General features: G+C 48.9%; 6 protein-coding genes across 6 annotated transcripts; 3 read left to right on the plus strand and 3 right to left on the minus strand.

Annotated features, from left to right (window-relative positions):
• Window positions 1–99: 99 nt before the first annotated feature.
• EV420DRAFT_1642431 (uncharacterized protein) lies at window positions 100–324 on the minus strand (the record flags this gene model as incomplete). Its single annotated transcript, XM_060477362.1, has 2 exons — window positions 100–182; window positions 234–324. 2 exons carry the CDS (start codon window positions 322–324, stop codon window positions 100–102), a joined length of 174 nt encoding a protein of 57 aa, XP_060330962.1.
• Window positions 325–2890: 2566 nt separating this feature from the next.
• EV420DRAFT_1270106 (uncharacterized protein) lies at window positions 2891–3859 on the minus strand (the record flags this gene model as incomplete). Its single annotated transcript, XM_060467544.1, has 2 exons — window positions 2891–3475; window positions 3506–3859. The coding sequence occupies 2 exons, from the start codon at window positions 3857–3859 to the stop codon at window positions 2891–2893; spliced, it is 939 nt and encodes a 312-aa protein (XP_060330963.1).
• Window positions 3860–6780: 2921 nt separating this feature from the next.
• EV420DRAFT_1620489 (uncharacterized protein) lies at window positions 6781–7657 on the plus strand (the record flags this gene model as incomplete). The annotated part of the gene is made up of 4 exons (XM_060475578.1): window positions 6781–6918; window positions 6970–7050; window positions 7171–7528; window positions 7554–7657. 4 exons carry the CDS (start codon window positions 6781–6783, stop codon window positions 7655–7657), a joined length of 681 nt encoding a protein of 226 aa, XP_060330964.1.
• Window positions 7658–8694: 1037 nt separating this feature from the next.
• EV420DRAFT_1642436 (uncharacterized protein) lies at window positions 8695–9551 on the minus strand (the record flags this gene model as incomplete). The annotated part of the gene is made up of 4 exons (XM_060477363.1): window positions 8695–8923; window positions 8973–9333; window positions 9383–9436; window positions 9500–9551. 4 exons carry the CDS (start codon window positions 9549–9551, stop codon window positions 8695–8697), a joined length of 696 nt encoding a protein of 231 aa, XP_060330965.1.
• Window positions 9552–10344: 793 nt separating this feature from the next.
• On the plus strand, window positions 10345–10885 carry EV420DRAFT_1642437 (uncharacterized protein; the record flags this gene model as incomplete). The annotated part of the gene is made up of 2 exons (XM_060477364.1): window positions 10345–10443; window positions 10496–10885. The coding sequence occupies 2 exons, from the start codon at window positions 10345–10347 to the stop codon at window positions 10883–10885; spliced, it is 489 nt and encodes a 162-aa protein (XP_060330966.1).
• Window positions 10886–12377: 1492 nt separating this feature from the next.
• On the plus strand, window positions 12378–12869 carry EV420DRAFT_1269759 (uncharacterized protein; the record flags this gene model as incomplete). The annotated part of the gene is given in 2 exon segments (XM_060467521.1): window positions 12378–12496; window positions 12509–12869. Coding segments are annotated over 2 exon segments (480 nt in total), but the record flags the coding sequence as incomplete, so codon positions are not given.
• Between the last annotated feature and the right edge of the window lie 7740 nt (window positions 12870–20609).

Genomic DNA, 20609 nt, shown 5'->3' on the forward strand with positions numbered 1-20609 from the left:
GCCTGAATATGCCTCAGTAGAAGCTTCCAAAACATACAGGTCACTCACTGCGACTCCTCGAGGGCCAAACCAAAAACCATAAAAGCTGAAGGACTCATGTCATGAACCACCTGTCCCCCATTGCAGCCTGCGAGCCTCCTCTTCCTCGGCCAACTCTTTATGAACCTCATCCTCGGTCAAATCTGGCGGACTCCATCAAAATTGCAGATAGGAAAAAAATTGACTAGATGCACCATCGCTCTGAACACAGAAGGGGTTCAGCACCGTCTTAGGAACCTTATCAGCCTCCCATGCAGCACAGATATCCTCCCATTCGGCGACCATATTGGGCGGCAAGCTCTGTGTAAAGCCTCTGTGTGCTTCTTCCTGCCGGTTTCGCTCCGAGACCGCTGTTGCGACTGCAGCCTATTTATGCGTGTAATTTTGCAATCTAGAGTGTTTTACACGCATACTGAGAGATAGTGAGCGAGCGGACTAAAACTACGTGTTGACACTAATGCTACGCGGTGCAATGACATGGAATATAACTTATGGCATAAGAAGCAACGGGATTCTAAACAGGACTTAGTCACAGCACTGTACCTGACGGGCATGCGTGATGAGAAGGCCAAACCCTATACCCAATGCCTTAGGCTCTAACTTACAAGCACACTCGCAGGGGCTAGATAAAACCTTGAAGATTGCACTGACACTGAGAACACTTAGCACGCTCGCTAACTGTGACACGCCGTACCTGAAAATCCGGGAAAATCCTTAAGCGAGCTGACAGATATCACTGGCATGAGCTTGGGCAATGGGCTTCGGCTGAAGTCCGCGAGCCCGCGTTCCATTGTTCTGAGTCCCATTGTTTGAAGACTCACTTGTTGCCATGTCTACGAGAAGCCTCTGTGAATCCAAGAAGAAAGTCCTAAACAAACACATGCCAGAACTGATAGTTCCGTGCATCTAGACCTGTCGGTCACTAGAGAACAAGCCCACGGGTGTCGGGAGAGCACCTCTTGGCACGCATTTAGCGAGCTCACTATAGAAATGAGACTAAAACTGGGAAGGTCCGACTCGGATGCTCAGTAAGGTGGTGTGGCAATGTGCTACGCATGTAGGAGTCTGGGTACTGCACGACGTTTGTAATTCTAATTCCCCTGTAGTATAAGTAGGCTGGTTACAGTAGGTAGAGGCCAAGTTTCGAGCCCCCGAGTTCCCATGCACGCGTTGAAGGCGGTACTGTAACAAAGGATCAGTTTGTGACTTCGAGCTGTGCATAGAATTAGCGAGCTCACTCAGAGAAATACGAGATACCCTTTTGATAAGACTTTGAGAACTTAGTCAGAGTGAATACGAATCAGTGACGCTGTTTCTGTTCTGTTGAGTGTGATAAGTCTGTTCGGAGAATGTTTTGAAGTGGAAATCTGAGCTCTGTTCTGTTCTGTTCTGTTCTGTTCTGTTTCAGTCTGTTCTGTGTCAGTTCTGTCGAAGTTCCGTTTCTGAATCTGTTTTCCGAGTGCTTCTGAAGTGTCTTGAGTCAAGATAACCTGCTGGAGTTAGTTGGAGAACCCCTACATACAGTTGTGTAGCGAGCAGGCTAAGTCAGTGCTTGCCTGTGGTGTTCTTTTAGTGAGTTCACTAAAGTTTCAGCATGTATTACCTCTGTTTCTGTTGGGATCAGTGTCCCTTGTGTATTATAACTCAAATCTGCCTTGAAGGTCGCGCCGCGCCAGTGAACGACCTTCCTGTAAAAAGTTCCTAGACTTAGGAAGTCATTAGAGAAAGCTTAGCTTCGCTAAGAGCACTGAGAATAAGAGAAACTCTTCGAGATATTGAAGTATAGTTGGATCACATTAGAAATAATCGCTCCCCCTAGAACTTACGAGGGTGATTGTAGTTTGTGTAGTTGTGTGAGTGTGTGTGTGGGTTTTTGAGGTTCGCCCTTTAGCCCGCTCACTATTCCACAGGTGCCCACAGCCAGCCTCTTCACTGCATCTCTGTAGCATTTCCAAAGTGTTAACCCTAGCCACATTCAATACACATCCAAGGGAATTTAACAACACCTCACCCATGCAGCAATATTTGAGCCAGTTCCAAAATCTGAAATGGTCATCAATCAGATCCTGCCTCGTACCTGGCCCCGCAGTCTTGGTTGAGTTTCCTAGAACGTTGTGGGGTGCCCATATCCTTTCAGGACATTCTCCATCCGATAAAGCGGCGCCTTCAGCGAGGTTGAAAGAGAATTGTTCGTGGTCCTCTGCTTTATGACCCGGTTCATGGAACTTTGGCACCAGCAGGGTCACTCTGATATCGGGATTGAATCAAAGCTCAGAGGGCCAATGTGAGGTCATCCATGTGAATATCGTCTTGATCCATTGGCAGGCAATGTCATAGCTGATAATGACCCAGAGCAAATCTGAGAATTGACGGATAGCTGCTGCAGCGAGGGGGTCGACATTGGCATATCTGTGAACCGAGGATGAGTACCTGACCCACAGCTCTGCTATGATTGCTCACCTCTCACCCTTATTCGTATTGCCGACACACGTAGGCAGAACCATCTCACTTCTTCCGCAGGACACCGCAACCACACCTGTGTAACGGAGCCCTTTTGAAAACTTTGTGTTTGATTTGGGCCACGGCAGAAAACTCCATGCAGTTACTAATCTGAGGTAGAGTTAGCAAGATTGAACCAAAATAGATGAATTAAGAACCAACGTCTGCATCTGTAGCTTGACTTTGAACGTATTCCTCATAAGGCTCGTGGGCAGTGAAGTACGCCCAACCGATACCGAGACCTGGGTCCCTCGAATACGACAACACAATCTGGTTCTTAAGCCGGAAGTTCGCGTCGATGCATATAAGCAAAATATACAAAAATCTAGGTCAGTGGGTTAGATTAAAACCATCACATTACAACATCTATGCTTACTTTAAGTGGGGAGGTGCTTGATCCCAGTCTGGAGGGTAGGTTTATTCCCGGCCGAGGACAAGATGGGCAGAGGACGGCAAGCTCGCCTGGCTTTGTACCCTCAGGTCCAGTGATGTCGTGCACTCGCTCGCCTCTCTTTAACAGCTTCAAGTGACACCATTGAATAAGCATACGCATCAGGGCTGCTTTACGAGAGGGTGGTGTATTCAGCCCTGTATTATCCGTCATTCTCTCTAACGTGCGATAAAAATGATATGTGGACATTTTGGAGACAAGGGAAAAGAGGTGGAGCAACTCCAACAGCTGGAACGTTGCACAAGTCTTCACCACCTTCTGGCTAGCAGGATACCATCCGCGTCGTAGGAGTTGAATGTGCTGCGGGATTTGTCGCCCACAACCACAGTAATTGACTGCAACGTCATGAATGCCCGTGGTATGGAGAATTCGAAGCTTGACATGGCAGGGTACAGGGAGAGGACATTGGAAACTTTGGTGGTTAAGCTGATCATGTAAGCCAATCGCTTTCAGCATGATTGGGGCAAAGTAAAGCCCAGTCCATCGCTTAAAGGAATGTCAGTACTGGATGTTCACGTTAGGGTAACGGGGAAAAACTACCTCGATGCAGTGGAATGGATTCTGCCTATGCCAACGGACGCAACAGGATGTGCAGACCAAATCACTGAGAAAACAATCCTTACACCGAACCTCCGGCTCTCCCTGCACCTCTTCCTCAACATTCCGAGCGATACAGTTGGGACATTTCAGATTCTGGCGAGCGTCTCCTCGTCTGTCATGGCGAGTAACCTCGTCTAGATAAACCGATCTGAACTGCTCCTTCCACACCAAATGTGGCCGCCTCTTCCAACCGTCCTCAGCACGTAAGCTGGTTTCCAAAGACTTGCCACTCACCGAAACTTTTGACCTCGTTGCCTTTTGAGGTTCCATTGTGTCAGTGGAAGATGGTACTTTCAAACACTTCTGCATTCATCTGGTCCTCGTAACCGCTCCCATCTACGTCGAGTGAAAGCTTCGGAATCGTCTGGAGGGTTCCACATACTTCTGAGGGTCCAACCTGCTTTGCCGCGTAAGGGTTTGGACTCAGATGAGGACGTATGTCCATGTCGATCGATGCCAGACGTTCGAGAGTGTACTCTGTCATAGTCGTCCTCGAATTCTACGCGACGGTGGGTGCCTTCTAGGCGCTGAGGACGAATGACCGCGCTTCATTTTTCAACTGACAATCGGGAACGTGGGCAAAGTCAATGAACTGCGATTGGCCGACTACATTACATAAGCAACTCAGCTAGGTAAACATACATCAACTTGCCAGCCCTTCATATTCTTAATGGAAAGTGTTGCAATTAATGCTGTGGTGACATACGATGCTCAGCGCCATTTCCTGCAGTGTCTCAAAATACGTTAAAATTGACGAAACTATCTTACAATGGCACAACATGTAACTATGTATGAACGAACCTTTTTCTTATGCTACATGGAATAGTTGCCTGAGCATCCAACATGGTACCGGAGAAGAAGGAGCTTGTCTGCCCGATTCCCGGTGTGTCCGATTCCCAGACAGCTTATATGCTGTGTGATACGCAGTTAAGCTGGTCAGTCGGACAGCCCTTCAATAGCACGCGTATCGCATAAGAGCGGAAGGTTTTGGCTGGGTATGACAAAATCTATATCGTTTGGGAGATGACCTTCCTCAGAGGGTAGGAGAGCGAAGGGTCGTTGGAGATCATCGCCACAACTCAGGTTGTGGGCCTACAAAAAAAGGTCAGAAGGCAGTTAGCGCAAAAATAAGCGACATACGACAGCGGTGGTGATTTCCACCCTAATGAGGCGCTTTTCGATCGTGGAAAAGGACTTATCGAGGCGGGTTTCAAGGTCATTGAAGCGGTTTGTAAAGATACCATGCAGCTCTGTAACAATGTGTTGCCCTCGCTCACTATCATCATGGACGAGGAATTCCTGCCTCTCGACAGCATCCTGACGCAGGCGGGCTTCCATATCGTCCATCTTGGTAGCCCAACCTTCTAAGAGCGCAGAGGCCTAGGCGGGCATAACATCATTCTCACCTACTAGATGTATCAGCGACACGTGAAGACAAATGTGACAACATTCAACATATCGGCTGTATGGGCATCAATCAATCGATGCTTGTAGACTTCAACTTCGGTGACATCACTGGGGGTTGCCCGACCTTGCAAAGCGGGATGGGCTATGCGAAGGGTAAGCTTGAATGTTAGCAACACGCATTAAAGTGGCCTCACAGACGGAAAGGCTTAATCGAGAGATATAAGACGTTGCATTAGTGATGTCCTGAAGAGATGGAGGGACAGAAGGCAGGGGGGGGGGCGAGTGACCTCTGGGGCATGGGCATCTGGGATACTTGGGAGGGGAATGGGACGTGGGGGCATGATGGCTCTGATAGAGTGAGCGACGTGGCCCTCTTGGATTCTTATATTCAGGTCGCGTAGATTGTCAATGTTGGGGTCAAGTTGTTCATGCTTGGTCAGATCATGGAGCACCATATCCTTGCTTCCTACCTACATTCTGACCCCAAACCCTGCATTGTATCAGAGAAGTATAGCGAATATGCTTAAGTCTACTCTAGCTTTGCTGAGAACGATCAAGAAGGGAAGAAATACGAGACGAGCTCTCGGATCGAGGTTCGGCAACTGGTCGGAGTTTCAAACTCTGAAACATGAGGCCGCCTCAACCTAAATAAGTGATATAACAGGCATGTGATCACAAAATGTTCATTGTTGACAAGCAGCGTGACGCGTGAAGAATCACCATGAAGCTTCGAAGTTTTTAGACTTTGGTCTGGTGCCACCACAACCACTTGCATTCACCTCATGAAGGTCCTACCGCATATGTCCATTTTGTTAGCTACCTTCCCAATTACATCCACCGCTACGGCAACTACCTCGTGCCTACGAATACTCAAGCCTGGGAATGCAAGGTATTGGGGTAGTTGCCGTATTGTGTGGGTGCATTGGGACGGCCACGTCGTGTGTAAGATTCCTACCGGTCCTGACCCCTGAATGTTTGAATCCTTAGATGTCATTACCGAATTTTTCTCCTTCCGAAAGGCGTGTCCTTCATTCACTGGCATTCCCACTCCCTCAGCTGCATCACTGACACCCAATTAGACACGTTCTGGTGCCCACTTCTCACCATGGGAAGGCTCCACAGCACCGGTAATGAGCTCCGATCTCGACTTCAGCTTCTCCCATCTCCTCCGCGACTGCGTTGATCACGAGGAAACCCTTGATCCCCTGGATGCATACGATCCCTTCGACCTCAACGAACCCCCCCCCTTTGGCACCCACGACACCAGAACCCATGACGGAATCCATGCCGCTGCCTCCACTGAAGTCAGCAGCCTCCGATCTATCGCCACCTCCAGCAGCCTTGAGCCAGTCTGATTCACGAAGCCATCAGAAGAATCAAAGCCATGCCAACCGCAAAAAGCAGCGAGCCAAACGGCGAGGATCCAGCCAGCCCTATGGCTATCAAGTGTGCCCCAATACACAGTGCAAGCACCAGACCCATGTGGAGGAGATCCCAACCAACCACGCCACTGAGAGTGCCCCAGCAGCATCCTCTGGGTACGTCGGCAGGCACCTTGATGAGGGGTGGAAATGATCCATTGCATTGCGGGATTTAGTGGGCCCGAACAGCCGTTACAAGTTTGACTACAAGGGTTGGTGCAGCCGGTGAGTGCCTAACCTCCTACCACATCCCCGCCTCATTAAGATCCCCCTCCCCCCCCCGCAGAACCGCGACTCCGGTCACCGATGGTGAGGGGTGCATCATCGCCGTTCTAGCAGGGCAGCCTGATGATCCCAGCTGGGATGGCGTACATACCTCGGCCTGCCGACCTCTTGGATCAAACTCGATGCGAATGCAATTTCTCACGTAAGCAGCAGATGCATCAGCATGGCCGCTACTCTGCCCTCTCAGTAGGTATTTCATTTGGGGGGGGACAAAAGGCATGTAATTTGACCCTTCTTCAGGCGATCTTTCAAATAATGTACCTACAGCACCCACAGAATCTTCACCACGAGGGTGCTGCAGCACATGTCCTCGCCACCCTCCTCAACCACATTGCCTTCATATGCCTAGTGAGATTTGCCTCCGGTATGCTATGAAACCTTTACTGCGTACCCGTTGCTCAGACTTCTTAGGCGCATTTGCCGCGTGGGCCCCGCCCCTCTTTCAATACTATGCCTGAACACCTCAAGGCCCTTCTCCTCAGTGATGACAGCCTTATCCTCAACTTTGCCAACAGCATTTTCTGTGCATGCACGTTTAACTTTGGGCCCAAGACCGCTACCTTTGAACATATGGACTCGGGAAACCTACCCTTCGGTTGGTGCTCAGTAACGGTGCTCGGTCGCTTCAACCCCAAGCAAGGTGGTCACCTAATCCTGTGGGACCTCAAGCTGGTAATTGAGTTCCCCCCCGGATCTACCATACTATTCCCATCCGCCATCCTCCGCCACTCCAACACACCCATCGGCTGTGGGGAAACAAGGTACTCATTCACGCAGTATACATCGGGGGGGTTGTTTCGCTGGGTGGATCAGGGCCTTCAGTTGAGTGAGGACTACTGGAGCCAGCTCAGTGATGCACGAACATGATGCTGCCCTCAGAACTCACGCTGGGCGATGGGCAATGGGTCTTGGTTTGTACGCCTCTATGCCTATACTTAGGAAGGGTAACGCATGAATGAATACATATATGTGTACCTGTAGCTTAAATCAAATGTAAACATAATACGATAGTGAATGAAACAATAATTTAAAACCAGGTACAAACTGTATATACTGGATTCGAGGCTTAAAGAAAACATCCCATTGAGTTTGATCTGTAAAAGAGTCTGCGACTTCACCATTAAGGTGGAGGGGTGTATTAGCGTCAACATCTACTATCAAACAATCAATTGAATGCCCTCAACAGCATCTTGATCTTGAAGTTCGATCACTCCAGTCTTGCGTGCCATGAGAACATAATTTCACATTCCATCGTTCTCGACTCCAGTGTAACCTATTCAACTGGGAAATAGCATGTATAGTTCTTCATACAAGCTTTAAGATTTGTCACATGATTGTCAATTTTTGATATTTTACGTCTTGAACCTTCTTGAAATTCACAACAGTTCAGCACTACGACTTTCAATACCTAGTACAATTGCTTGTCGCCTACACATATTAAATCATCCTATCCCTCAACTCATAAAATGCCAGAAACCATCTTTGTGAATGAGGGGATTCACAGGTCAGCGACCAAAAGACAAGCTCACGATATCTTTTAACGAAATGTTTAGGGAACAATTGCTCAGAATTGCTACTGCAGATCCTGATTGTGAATGGATGAAGCGCATTGACACCAAACCGATCTTCATCAAAGTGTCGATGACAATGAACAGTGAATGGCCAAAGACTCGTCAGGAAGAAGGAGCTGGACTGTATGGAGGCGAGGTTGCTGAAAGAGTTTGGAGAAAGTGTGCCAGTTCTGAAATCGGAGTCGCCAAGGGTCTCGAAGAGATCTAGTCACAGCCTCATTATGGTTTCTGCAGTGGGACTCAGTTAATTTACATGTTTATCTCTTATTTGGCAGATCCTTAAGGCTTGATTCACAGAGATATGCACACAGTATGTATGATTTTCAAAGGTTTTATACTACACAAAACTATGCCGGCGGTTATTCAATGTCCAAAAAACTACGTATTTGACGCAGTAGCTACCCGGTCCTTCGTCTGACTTCTATGCCTGACTCATGGCAGTCACAAAGCTATCCTTGTCATCGCTAGACCAATCAAGGGTGCCCCACTCGTCCTCAATTGAAATGTCAAAGCGGGAGCTGGCGAGGAGGGTGACGTGAACCTCGTCGTCGTCATAGGCTTTGCGGTAAATGTCAACAGCATCGTAATAGTTTGCTCGCCACTCATACTTGTTTCCAGGAACGCCGATAACCTGCTCCGCTGTTTCATTCCTGATGCTCCGGTGAGCTAAAGATGCTAGGAAGGGAAAAATGAACGTACCAGGTAAAAAACAGTCCGACTTCCTGGCCTGAAGTAATGACATAGAAATTATTCTGAGGGGGCCAAACATTTTGGGGATGAGGAAGGTCTTCAGGCCTTGGGATACGATACACCGGGCGTTTAGCATGGGAAGGGGTTGTTGTTGTCGTCGTTGCTGCAGGTGTAGAACCCGCAGTCGACGGGGCGGGGGTGGTAATGGTAATGCTGCTGGTCGTGCTAGGGGTCCCGACGGTCACAGTGCTGGCTGCAGTTACTGGAGGAGGCACCGCCGCTGGAAGGGTCGAGGTACCCCCAATAGTATTCGAGGCTGGAAGATGGAGTGTGTTAGAAGTTGTTGTCGTGGTCATGGTCGACAAAGTAGCTAACATTTCCTCAGTCAAGTATCAATTATGAAGGAATACCACATGTACCACTGCCTGCTGACAGGTTGAGGTTGGCAAGAGCAGCCATCAAAGCCGAAAAATCTGGAGAGGGGAGCAATGAAGCGTTGTTAGCATGAGAACGGGAAAAGGGGAGAGGGCGTGTACCAGAGGGTGTGACGCTGGATTGGGAGGGCACAGTGCGAGAGGCAGAGGCCATAGATGCCCTGGCAGTAGACCTGCAGGTTCGGGGTCTTTTTAAACATTCACAGACCAACGAGATATCCTGTTTAGGAGCTTCTAGTGATGATGGGGCATTCAACATCTTTCTATTTCGATGTGTGGTGGTAATGAGCAAGGTAACCGGATAAAAACACACCTGCTACTTGTCTACCGGACATTCCATTTCGATGTATCGCCTCAGTAAGAGAGGGATCCAGGCCAGAAAATGTGTGTGAACGGTCGACCAGGCTTTCCATATTTTCTATTTCGATGGGTGTTGTCAGTAAGCAAGGCGACCAGTCAGGTAACACTTGCCAATTGACGCCTAGGCTCCAGAAACCCATCAAAGAACCAGAAAAATTACATCGCCTCCATATTAAGTGAAATGCACGGCGAAATATTGTCAGTATAGACCCGTCAACTGATGCTTCAAAAAGGAAGTGTCAGTAGACAGCCCAGAAAAAAATTCCTTGCCTTACTGCCATTGACACACTGAAAACACATTTGCTAGATAAAAAAAGTAAGTCTGAGGATCGCTGATGATTTAAAATGTGACGGCTGACCTTCTTGCTAGTATGGGCAATCCTGGCGCGTTCCAAGGTACCCGGTTCGACTTTTTGATGAGTGAGCTCCCTGGATATGGAGTGGCAGTAAAAGAGGACCGCGCCTGAGCCTATTGCATCAGTGTCTGCCGACGATACCACAAAAGATACCATCCCCTTCTGCCACACAATGAAGAACCCACCGCTGAAGCCCTAGCATTGGTGAATGACGACATCGCAGACCCCGAAATGCCTTTCCCTGACGCGGCCAAACTAAGCCCACAACAGTTCTTGAAGGCTATGGAGGATTATAAAACTTATCAGGATACCGTGAAGGCACGCAACTTTGTACGTCATGCCTATTTTTAAATTGCCCTAGTGCTAAGTTTTGATTTGTCAGCAAATCGAACGTTGGCTTCAATACCACCACAAAGAAGCAAATGCCATGGCCAAGGATGCTGATGATCCATACAACCACTTTCTCGCCCGCTTCACTGGCCAATTGACTGCAAAACCCCGCCGGCAAACCCCGTACAACCTTTGGTGCGAAATTCACGGCAAAGATATCGAACAGGAACTTGAGACGATGGTCAATCAGGGCGAGTTAACAGAAAAGCAGAAGCCAGGGAGGCGTCAGAAGATGCGAAGCGACCGCTACCGCGACCTTTCAGAGGAGGAACGGGATGAGTGGCTACAGAGGAGTGAGCAGGAGCATGCAACTGCTATGGAGGCATGGAGGGCTGGAGGGGACGGGAAGGTACCTGATGATCCCCTCGACATTCAGAACTAAGTTTTCTAACTAGTTTCCGGTGCTCACTTCTTGACTATGCCCTCCAGATGCATAGACCGCCTTCCTGAATTCATACAGCCAATCATCGATATTGTGGTGGAATGTATGAGGGGAAAGTTGGTGTTGCTATGGGGAGGGCCTGAACCTCGAGACGGTGGGCATCTCAATGTCGTCAGGTACGTTGCGTCCGTATCTGCTTGTTTTTCTTTCAAATGTTTGCTGCAGCATATGTTCGGGAACAACGCCAGGTCCCCGTGGCCAGAACTTCATCAAAGAGGAGGCGAAGTTATACGACAAGCTTGTCGCACCAACATTTTCTAAGTTCTTAAGAAAATGCTACCATAGGTTCAATATTTCATTACCCATCAACCCCTGCTGACGTCGATGATACAGGCCCCGACCAGTGTCAGGCCTTAGCTTTACCTGACGATGGGGGGCTGGAGGCTCTGGGTTTGACGCTAAGCGACTACGAAAATGCCTTCGTGCATCCGGCTGAAGGTGCGAACATTGTTGGGCACCGTGATTCCTCCGATTCCTCCACCTCCTCTTCATCGACGGTTACATCCACCAAACCCCCAAAGGCTCAGAAAAGAACCTTCGTCAAAGCGACCAAAGCAGCCAAAGCAGCCGAGTGACGCAGAAGACCCAGCGGCCTTCCCACCCTTTCTCAACTTCTAGCATCGAAATCAACGACAGTGTTCAAGACCAGAATTCCAACACCAGCATTACAAACGGTGGTTACTCCTACTTTGCCATTGACGGACCCTCAAAATCCAGAAGCTTGGCAAGGCAATGTTTCATCCTCCCAGCCACAGATTATCCCTTCAGATGGGTCTAATTACATGCCACCATCTGCTTCTCGCCCGCTGTCGCCTACCCCCTCATGTCCCACGTCACCCACCCCCTCACATCCTGCATCACCTGCTCCATCTGCTCCATCATGTGCTGCAACCCCCCCAGCTGCCTTGAAGCTGCCATTCCTGCCTCCCCCTCCTATTTCTCCACTGCCTCTGCTGCCATCTCCCTTTACCGCCCCGGCCAGCTTGAAGCCGAGTATGTTACCAGCTCAATCTCTCATCCCGCAGCCTGTAAGACCGGTACCCTCCGACAATGCCTCGGCAGCAAAGGATGCAGAAGTTGGTGTCGGCAGCGCTGTAGCCCTTATACACAGGTTGGACCCAATCCCGCATGATGCTCCCTTCACTTTGACCCAATGCCTTCCAGGATTCCAGACCGGGCAACTGAGTCTCAGCAAGCGAACTGCTGAGGATTCTCTGGGTAGCGGTGTCATTCTTAAAAGGATGAAGACGGATGGAAGAGGCGGTGGTAATCACAAGGGGAGCCTCACGACAAAAGTGGTAGAGGCACCTGGAGGGACTGAGAAGGTTGTACCCCCCTTATCAGCATCGTCTTCCCGTCTAGTGCACCCCTTTGGGCGGTGACAGTCTTGGAATTGTTCACGTCGCATGATTTCAGGCCCGACTGGACCCAAGTTGTCTACTCATGGGTGGCGTTTCAGTCTGCAAATGGTTTCGACAGCAGCGACAAATTACCCACCAACTACCGCCCCGAGTGCGTAGGTCAATGGATTTCACGTGCACGACCGCAAAAGTGGTGACCCAGTTATGCAAATCTCAATCTTATCCAGAAATTTCAATCGCCCTTCTGGGCGTGGTGGGCGAATCTTCAGCCTGAAGGCCATGTGGGAGCATATGAGCACCCCATTGAGGATCTTGAACGTGAAGACGACGGACGCCCCATCCAAATTCATCCATCGACGGATATTAGTTGGGAGTGCCTCAAGACTTGCTCAGAGAGAAATGGTATGGTCAGCGTTGTGGCAGCGCTGTTTTTCTGGGCTGAGGGGGCCAAAGTTCTTCCTCTCACAACTCATCGTGAGAGGGCTAGATCCAGTGAAGCCCACAGGGAGCTGTATTTTGCTATGGGAGATGTTTGCTATGTGCTGCAGAGTTTGCTTGATTGAACCGCTTTTTTTTCTTATATCTTTCAATCCCGCATATATATATATCAAGTAGTAGTTTTTATGTAATACAATTGATTGAGCATGGGCCATCTCCGCCACGTGCTCTGAAAAATTTCCCCACATTGACTGATCCATGAAGTCCTCTTAGAGGCGGCACCTCATTCGCTCATTCACTCGATTGTTTGTGTTCTCCGCTGCGAGCAATCGCCACTACGTCTCCAACATCACCTCGCACAACAGCAACGACCAACATTGGTGACAAGCAGGGCACAATGATACTGTGATACAATCTCCATTGCCCATCAGCATGTACTACGATATGTGAACAATCCAGACTGAAATCGGCAGGCCCAGTGATGATGATGATGATGGTGTGGGTGAGTGGGCAGGGAAAATAATGCCGAAGGAATGTGATGGAGAATGCAGGATGGCCGTATCAAGGTGGGAAGGGCGAGTGGGGTGGAGGAAGGAGAAGGATGCTGGGCAGGAGGGTTCACAACAGGCTGGACACCGATGTTCGACGACAACAATGGCACTCAGAGCATGGAGGTTCAAATGACCCTGTAACGACTCCATCCCACTGCTAGTACTGCGGTGATTCCAACATGAGCTTTCCCTACACTGTATGCACCGCCTATGTTGCTATCGTGTTGCATCCTCCATTTTCCGTACTGGAGAGTACAATGCATTCACTATATCCTTTCCCAGCCGCCACCGTCGCCACCACACGAGCCGACCCAACACCCTGCACCCCAAGCTGCACCTCCAGCCAATTATGGTGCCTCCCACTGGCATATGAACCACCCCCTTTTACAACAGGGAAGGCAATGGTGGTACTGTCGTCATGTCCGCCACTGCTGCCAAATGAGGCCAACCCCACTGCCAGCTCTTATCCCTGTTGGACTACCACACATTCCACGACAGCCACTTCGTTATCCCGCCCTTATTCCTGAGTGGTGGAAGTGAGGTGCGTTTGGCTGCCCCAGCACCCCATCGACATGCGTATACCCATCCATCAGCCCTCCCTCCACTATTCCCAGCAAGCGTTATGTTTCATGCGTCCGACATCACCCTTCGAAATCTCTCCCTTGGCGCCAAATCCCATTCTCTTTGTTTCCATTACACAAGCCCGCCCACTGCTCATCACCCCTCCTATATACATATTAATATATTTTTGCATTTTTAATATATATATCTCATGATTTTAAATAATTTCACTCAGATAAATTAGTATTGACAGATTTGGTATGCGTCACCCAAGAGGCAGGATTAGCTAAGTAGTTGTGGTGATCTGTGAAAAAAGAGGCTATATATACAGTAAGAATACTTATAATATTAACACTGGTATGGTATAGTGGTTAGCATGATTATGATTAGTATTATATGATGCAATTTGGAATTATTTTGGAGGTCCCGAGTTCGACTCTCGGTCGGCCGGCTATTTTCTGATGATGTCATTTCATTCCGGCCGCTGTGCTTACTAAAGCCTCCTGTAGTATCTGTGTGATTCCCCTATATAGGTTCAGTGTAAACTGATGCTGTTGATGTATCACAATTAAGTGTCAACTAACACTGTTTAATGTATCAGAGTAGCAGCTACAGGTGCCACCACCTATGCTGAATGGAAGTGTTGTGTCAAATGAATCGATGCCAACTATCGATATGGCCTTGCACAGCAGCAAGGCAGTAAGTCCTCCACGAACCAAAGTAGCGGTTCGGGTCGAGGCAACCAAAATCAGAAGGCGGGGGGATCGGGGTCGTCAGGCGATAAGAAGGATGCCACTGGAACGACCTATGGAGGAGCGGGGCAACTGATGGAGCTAGATAAGCTGCGGAGCGATAGGCGATGCTTCAAGTGCAGAAATACCGGGTGGAGCCGGGACCATAAGTGTCCAACGGACAAATCAAAATGGATCCCCGTCAAACTTCCCCCACGCAAGAAGATCCCCACTCAGCGTCTGCGACAGCTGTTGGCCGAGGCAGAGAAAGAGGAAAATGGCAAGGAAACGAAGATTGAGGAGGTCAAGGAGGAGAAGTCATCAAAAGACGAGCCGGCGTCGAAATAAGCGATTCAACGGTGTCGGCAAAGGACTTAATTTCTAGTGGTACATGCTCTCCAGTCGCTGGTTGGACTTATACTACGTATGTAGGTACTCCATATGATCAATATACCAACTTTTTTGCCACGTTACCTATCAAAGAAATTATGGAAGATGAATTGCCAAACACGAACGGCATAGGAGGGGATTTCCACTGCTCCACGCAATCTGCATCCAGCACTGAACCCCTAGGGGCCGTCCCACCTCAGGAACCCCCACTTGACAGTATGGGGAAAGTTCTGGAGGACCCAGCGAGTGCCTCATGTCAAGTTCAGACTAGCGCCAGACGTGGTCGCGGTCGCCCTGGCAGGGAGAATCGGCCAACGACCCCAACTGATGGGCCTTCACTCATTGTTCCTCCAGTCAGCGGTGGAAAAGCAGCTGAGGCTGGGAACCAAGGGGACCACCTACACTCAGTAGTGGCCTCACCCGCAAACGGTGCCGACCCCCTTGGGGAGCCAATATGTGTGCATCCACATAGGGTTACCGAGAGTACCGCCAGGTACAGGAATGAGGATAAGTATGGACCAACAGTGGAGGTTACAATGCCGAGCACAAGCGCCCTTGGCCGGGGCCGAACACAGGGCAGCGAGCCCTCCTCCACCGCCTCGTTGAACAGCGACCAATTGCTGCCTAAGGGCCCTCTTTGGCCTGGTGACCAAATGCCGCCATGAGGACAAGACTCACAACCCAGAGTAACGGTTGAGGAGGTTCTGGATGAGGAAGCCCATTTATGGTCCGACATCCCGGTTACTATACCCAAGGGGAAGTCTCCCGTGACCCCCAAGCCCAAATTAGCACCTGAAGCAAAAAGGGCTATTCTCGACATGTACTACGAACCCTTTGGGGTGCACTGGACTTGTCAGGTGCTACGACTCGCCAAGGACGACTCTGCCGCGTTTTCCACCCTGAAACAGTGGGTACACCCCTGTAGGACTGGGGAAGTGACAATCGAGTTGTGGGATTCGCTCAAGGAACAACCAGAGACGGCGAAGGAAGCTAGAGACAAGTGGGAGTGGATGGAGGATCTGAAAAAACCTCCTATGTACATATGAGGAAGAAAGGGACGCAATGTATCCATTGACGTACAGCTGGAAATGTTAGACACTCAAGACGTATTCGCCCTCAAAGCGCTGGTGGACAGCGGGGCCACAGGAAGTTCCATCGATCGAAATTGGGTCCGAGAACACGGGATCAACCTCAAAAAGGTGGCCCGACCCATCCCAGTCTATAATGCCGATGGCACTAGAAACAAAGGAGGTGACATCACTGAGTATGCCGAAGTACAGCTACGAATTGGCAATCACGTGGAAAGGATCGAACTGGCCATAGTGGATCTAGGAACCATGCCCCTTTTCCTTGGACATGATTGGTTACAGAGACATAACCCCTTGATTGATTGGGATACTGGGGCCGTTACCCTCGCTCGGTGTACCTGTTGCAAAATCCCCTTTTCTCTGCCGGATACGGACCCCTCCTCTCGCTGGGATGAATACGAGGAAGGAGATACCATCCTGGTAATAGATTTTGAGGAAGCCTTTCACGTACGAGCTATGGGGACTAAAGCCAACGAATTAGCCGCCTGAGCCAACGCCAAGAAGCAAGCGAAGTCTTTCGAAGAAATTGTACCAGAGGAGTATCGGGAGTTTCGGGATGTTTTTGACAAGGAAAACTTTGACGAGTTACCCCTGCGGAAACCCTGGGATCATGCCATTGAACTGATTCCCAACGCCAACGCCAATTTAGACTGCAAGGTCTACCCTCTTAACCCCATGGAACAGGAGGAATTGGACAAGTTCCTTGATGAAAATCTCTCCACCAGCCATATCCAAGCCTCGAAATCACCCATGGTGTCACCCTTTTTTTTCATTAAGAAAAAGGATGAAAAGCTTCGCCCGGTACAGGATTATCAGAAGCTTAATGAGATGACGGTCAAAAATTGCTATCCCTTACCACTTATCGGAGAACTAATGGACAGGCTGAAGAAGGCGAAGTACTTTACCAAGCTGGACGTACGATGGGGTTACAATAACGTCAGGATCAAACAGGGGGATGAGTGGAAGGCCGCGTTTCGAACAAATCGTGGCCTCTACGAACCGCTGGTGATGTTCTTGGGACTCACCAATTCACCCGCCACCTTTCAATGGATGATGAACGACCTCTTCAAGGATCTCATATCTGCTGGAGAGGTGTCTGTCTATCTAGACAACATTCTCATCACATCCAAGACAAAGGCAGATCATAAACACATTGTGCGAAAAGTGCTCCAAATACTTCGCGACAATAACTTGTTCCTAAAAGCTGAAAAGTGCGAGTTCGAGGTGGAGGAGACGGAATACCTGGGGGTGATTATCAGTGAAGGGAAAATCCAAATGGACCTGGTGAAGATTGCTGGTCTACTAGACTGGCTGATCCCCCGCAAGAAACAAGAACTACAGTCGTTTTTAGGCTTCTGCAATTTTTACTGACGTTTCATCTGTGATTATAGCAAACACGTCAAACCACTGACTTCCCTTACCGGCAAAGGAGAATGGCAATGGGGGCAGGCACAGCAGAAAGCCTTTGAAAAGTTAAAAGAATTGTTCCAAGAAGATGTGGTCCTAGCGATTCCGCTTGATGAAGGGAAATTCAGGGTAGAAGCCGACTCGAGTGAAGGAGCAGTGGGGGCGGTGCTGTCCCAACTACAAGACGATAAATGGTGACCGGTAGCATTCCTCTCTAAGGCCCTGACGACAATGGAGCATAATTATGAAATATACGACAAGGAGCTCCTCGCCATCATGATTGCCTTGGAAGAATGGCGTCAATACCTTATGGGCACTCAAGAAGATTTTGAGATTTGGACGGATCACTCCAATCTCCAATATTTCTGTAAACCCCAGAAGCTCAATCGGAGACAAGCTCGGTGGGTAACAGAGTTGGCAGAATACCAATTCACCCTGCATCACAAACCGGGAGCCCAAAATCGCAAGGCAGATCTCTTGTCCAGAAGAGCAGACCATGATCAGGGCAAGGGGGACAACAAGGACATAGTAGTTCTAAAGACGGAACACTTCTGGGCATTAATCATGCCCACGCAAGAGGAGCTACATGAAAAGGTCAAACTGGCAACTCATGACCCCAGGAGATGGGATCGAGGTATCTCTGACTCCCTTAATCACGAAAAGGGGGTCTCTCGAGACCAAGAACTACTCTGGTATGATGGGCGCATTTATGTTCCTAGAAATCAATGACTGCGAGGAGAAATCATAGCACTACGACACGACCATGCAATGGCAGGACACCCCGGCATAGAGAAAACCAAAGAGCTCGTTCTACGAGACTATTGGTGGCCTCAAATGCATCGGGAGGTGGAAGCATACGTCAAAGGATGCGAAGTCTGTCAACGAACCAAGGCAGATTGTCGCCCAAAAAAGGCACCTCTCCATCCAAATGAAGTACCAACGAGACCGTGGACTCACATCTCTGTCGACATGATCACTAAGCTTCCCACCTCAAAGGGGTTCAACTCTATTTTAGTCATAGTCGACAGGTTTTCCAAAACGGTCATCCCAATCGCATGCACCAAGGAATTAACTTCCCTCGGTTTTGCTAAAATCTTGCGAGATCATGTTTACATGCCGTACGGAGTAATGCCCGAGAAAGTCATCTCGGATAGGGGGGCCATCTTTGTATCCAAATTCATGAAGGCATTCTACGATCTTATTCAGGTCACAGGAAATCCCTCCACAGCCTATCATCCTCAAACGGACGGGCAGATGGAGCGGGTTAACCAAGAAATTGAAAAGTACCTCAAAATGTTCGTGAACTACAGACAGGATGACTGGAGCAAGTGGTTACCGTTAGCCGCATTCACTCATAACAATCGAAAGCATTCGGTGACAGGCTTTTCTCCCTATAAAGTAGTCTTTGGGAGAGATGGGCAAGTCATCAAGACAGCCCGAAACCCCGATGTTGTCCCAGCCACCTCGAAGTTGGTACAGGGTATTCAGGAGGTGCAGGAGAAGGCAAGAGAATCTTTGGAACGGGCGGCCAAATCAATGAAGAAGGCCTATGACAAGCATAAGGACAAAGCTGTAGAATATCAAGTCGGTGACAAGGTATGGTTGGATTCTACCAACCTAAACCTACCTCGACCCACCAAGAAACTTGGAGATCGACATGTAGGACCTTTCGCTATCATTGCCAAAAAGGGGACCTCCGCCTATGAACTCAAACTACCGGTAGGCTGGAAAATTCACAACCGGTGATACGCCGTCTACGCGTTCACACCTAGATTTTGCGATTTTATAACAATACTGTTGCAGGTCTATCCTATACTAGTCGTATATCAAGGGCTATAGTTGAGACTTCGGACTGATAGTCAAGTTAGCATGCTACTAGTCGAGTCAGGACTTAGGAATGATACCACTAGTGGGTCAGCCCTACCAGCCGACCGGACTAGCACCTCCAAAGCTAGTATGACTTAGTAAAATACGGTCACTAGTAAAGAATACAGCTGCTAGCGCCCAAACAAGAAGTAAGAACCCACACAGATCTCGACTATTCAGTCGCTAGTGGACTGATCTGGGCATGAACACCTAAGTCAGGATGACTAGTCACACGAGCACTTCTGAAAGGACTTAGAAATGAACCAGTAAAGGCATAACCCTTAGCCCAGATCCAGCTAGTGTGATACAGATCTCATACGATCGGCACTAGTATAGCCAGGCTGTGCCCCGATCATGATCGAGCAGTTGCTACAGGCACGGTTACCCGACTATTCATATAGCCGTGTCACTAGTGGAGCACCACTGGGCAAAGGGTGTGGAAACGACCCAATAGCGGAGTCCCTCGACCCGCTATCTGACAGAAAGAACAGGCTAGGCCGACTATTGCGTGATTATTCACCATAATTCATGACTAGCCAAGATATCCTTACCAATATTACCCCTAAAGAATCTATTTATATTTATTCTGTACCTGTCTCTGTAGTATATAAGTAGTAGAAGGGGCAGCCTCGCAGGCAGGCAAGCCATCCCCGCGATTGTGACCTACTAGTCCGTGTTCTAGTGCCCCAATTAAAGGCTTTTGTGCTTAACCTCGACAAAGTGTCTACTAGTCACTTAGTCACCTATAGTATTGAACGAATTGAAGTGTCTTAAAGTTACTATTCCATCTTGGAGTGACTCAGAGCATTTCGAAGTTAGTTAAAGTATTTTCCCGGAGTTAAAGTATTTGTTCTTAGGCCAAGAGTGTCACTAGTCGAGCCTAGGGTGCTGCTAGTCAAGTGTAGACCGCTTGTGAGACCCAGTATTTGGCCCAGAGTGCCACTAGTTTCGAAGTATCAGAGTTAGACCGAGCGCAGTTGCTCAACACAAGTCACTATTCATCCAATCGTGTCTTAAAACCCTGCTAGCACGAGTATTACATCTTGTGTAGCTCACTAGTACCAAATATACGTCTTTAAACAACCTTTCCCTGATTTGTTGAAGTCTGCAGAGTGCTTCTATCGTACTCAAACACCCGAACTCAATAATATTGGTGATTAGTGTAGAGTAGTAGAGGGTTTTGGTGTTGTGGTGTTCATATCCATTCACTAGCCTTTTGTCACTCGCCGTTACTGAGCACATCACCGGTTCAATGAATCTCTCTTAACTCC

Source organism: Desarmillaria tabescens (assembly GCF_030435595.1).
Source record: "Desarmillaria tabescens strain CCBAS 213 chromosome Unknown EV420scaffold_16, whole genome shotgun sequence".
NCBI classification, from domain to species: domain Eukaryota; kingdom Fungi; phylum Basidiomycota; class Agaricomycetes; order Agaricales; family Physalacriaceae; genus Desarmillaria; species Desarmillaria tabescens.